The sequence below is a fragment of the Apodemus sylvaticus genome, chromosome 4 (genome assembly GCF_947179515.1).
Source record: "Apodemus sylvaticus chromosome 4, mApoSyl1.1, whole genome shotgun sequence".
Classification (NCBI taxonomy): domain Eukaryota; kingdom Metazoa; phylum Chordata; class Mammalia; order Rodentia; family Muridae; genus Apodemus; species Apodemus sylvaticus.
This window is the reverse complement of record NC_067475.1, coordinates 70,670,335-70,672,046: the sequence shown is the minus strand read 5'-3', so window position 1 is coordinate 70,672,046 and position 1,712 is coordinate 70,670,335. Positions and strand designations below refer to the sequence as shown.

General features: G+C 45.7%; 1 protein-coding gene across 1 annotated transcript; it reads right to left on the bottom strand.

Moving 5' to 3' along the window:
- Positions 1-446: 446 nt before the first annotated feature.
- On the bottom strand, positions 447-1,511 carry LOC127682228 (TD and POZ domain-containing protein 1-like). Its single transcript, XM_052178613.1, has one exon. The coding sequence runs from the start codon at positions 1,509-1,511 to the stop codon at positions 447-449; it is 1,065 nt and encodes a 354-aa protein (XP_052034573.1).
- Positions 1,512-1,712: the final 201 nt, after the last annotated feature.

Genomic DNA, 1,712 nt, shown 5'->3' with positions numbered 1-1,712 from the left:
TTCATTGTCTTTCCTTGTCTGATGAGGAAGCAATCATGGTTGATTTCTCCTTGCCAATGGCCACAGTCATCTCTTCTGTTTAGTCCAAGGCAGAAGTGTTTCTCCAAAGAAACACAGTTGTTCTCTGCCTAGGACCCACTCTAAATTGAATCTCAGTTTCCAAAAATCAGACAAATTCAAACAGGAACATTAACATCATAGATGTCATGTAGAGTGTCCCAGACTGCAGTGCTGCCTATTGCACACCTACCATTTCAGTATGTATAATATATTGCAGGTGTTTTAAATCCTGAGCCACCATGCTGCCATTCCCCTGATAAAGTGCAAATGCTCCCTCAATACCATTGTCTAAGCAGAAGTCATTGGTAAAAAAGCTGGTTGTTGCTGTTGCAGAAGAGGTACAGGTCACAGCTGTCCATCTTCTGAGATCACTTTAGGCATTTAAATCATGGCTCCAAAGAAGGACACTGTGCAGAAGCCAGGGAGCAGAAGGCTTCAGCCACCAAGGGGGGATGTGACTCCACCAATGACTTCCACCCTGAGGTCTTAGAGACCTCATAGGCAAAATCTGTAATGAAATCCAGGGCCTGAGTCTTCAGCCACTGTGTGCTGTGGAGGTCAGCCAGGATGAGAGTGTTTGCAGCATTCTCCACAGAGAGGATCCTGCAGAGGGCATCCTCACACATGGCCTTCAAGCCGTCCAGGCCATACCTGTCAGCAGCTGCCAGCAGACCAGAGGCCATGGAGTAGCTCTTGAGGTTTGGTGCCTTCCATGTGTAGATGAAGCCCATCATCTCCTGGAAGACTTGGGGATCCAAGTCATGAATCTCAACGAGGTTTTTTAGTCTCTCCTGCATTTCATGTTCAAACATGGCTCTGAAAACTGGAGAGCGAGCTGCTAGGATGGCCTTGTGAGCCCTGAATTCATGGCCACCCACCAATAGGGAGCAGTCTGTGAAGATCGAATTCTCCCAAAGCTTCCCTAGGTCATCTGCCAACACATGCCTTGGATCCTTGATTGCAGGTGTCATGTTCTGTCCAGGCATGCTGAAGATGGCTCCCGCTATGCTCACCTTGCAGCAGATGGTGAGCTGGTCTTCAGGGAGAAGTAAATGCTGATGGGAGAAGAGGAAATCTCGAAGGATGAACTCTTTGAATCCCCTGTGTTGGTATTGCCAAAAGCTTACAACACTGGGGTTCTTCCTACTTTGACATTTCTCTCCTTGGGAATTTATGATCCAGAACTCAAACTTTGCCCAAACTGGGCACACGGGACAGCTGAGCAATCCCAGGTCAACTGACAGGTAATCTTTGCTTTCTTTATCAACTCCATTTGGGTATACTCTCAAACACCATGCCACTTCCTCATTGTCCTCTAATGAGAACTCTGGGCTTCTAATCTCTTTCTGAATTCCATCCATGCAAAATGAGAAGTTGCTAATGGTCCACTCATAGCAGATGTTTTTTACACTGATCTGTGTGGAGCCCTTGGCTTCCATGTCCCCTGACATTTCTGTTGGCGGTAGTTTGGAGGTTAACATTGATCTGAAAAGAAGAACTAGCATTTATTGATTCTTCATCCTGATACATACAATTATATATACTCTTTAGATTTTATTTTAGATTTCTCCTAAATTCTTTCTCTCTGCTGTTTTTCTCTCTCTGTCTCTGTGTAACTGTCTCTGGTTCTCTGTGTCTCTCTTCCCCCCTCT

Bases quoted from the DNA above. Each gene is read 5' to 3' on its own strand.
- LOC127682228 (XM_052178613.1), bottom strand. From the start codon at position 1,511: ATGTCAGGGGACATGGAAGCCAAGGGCTCCACACAGATCAGTGTAAAA.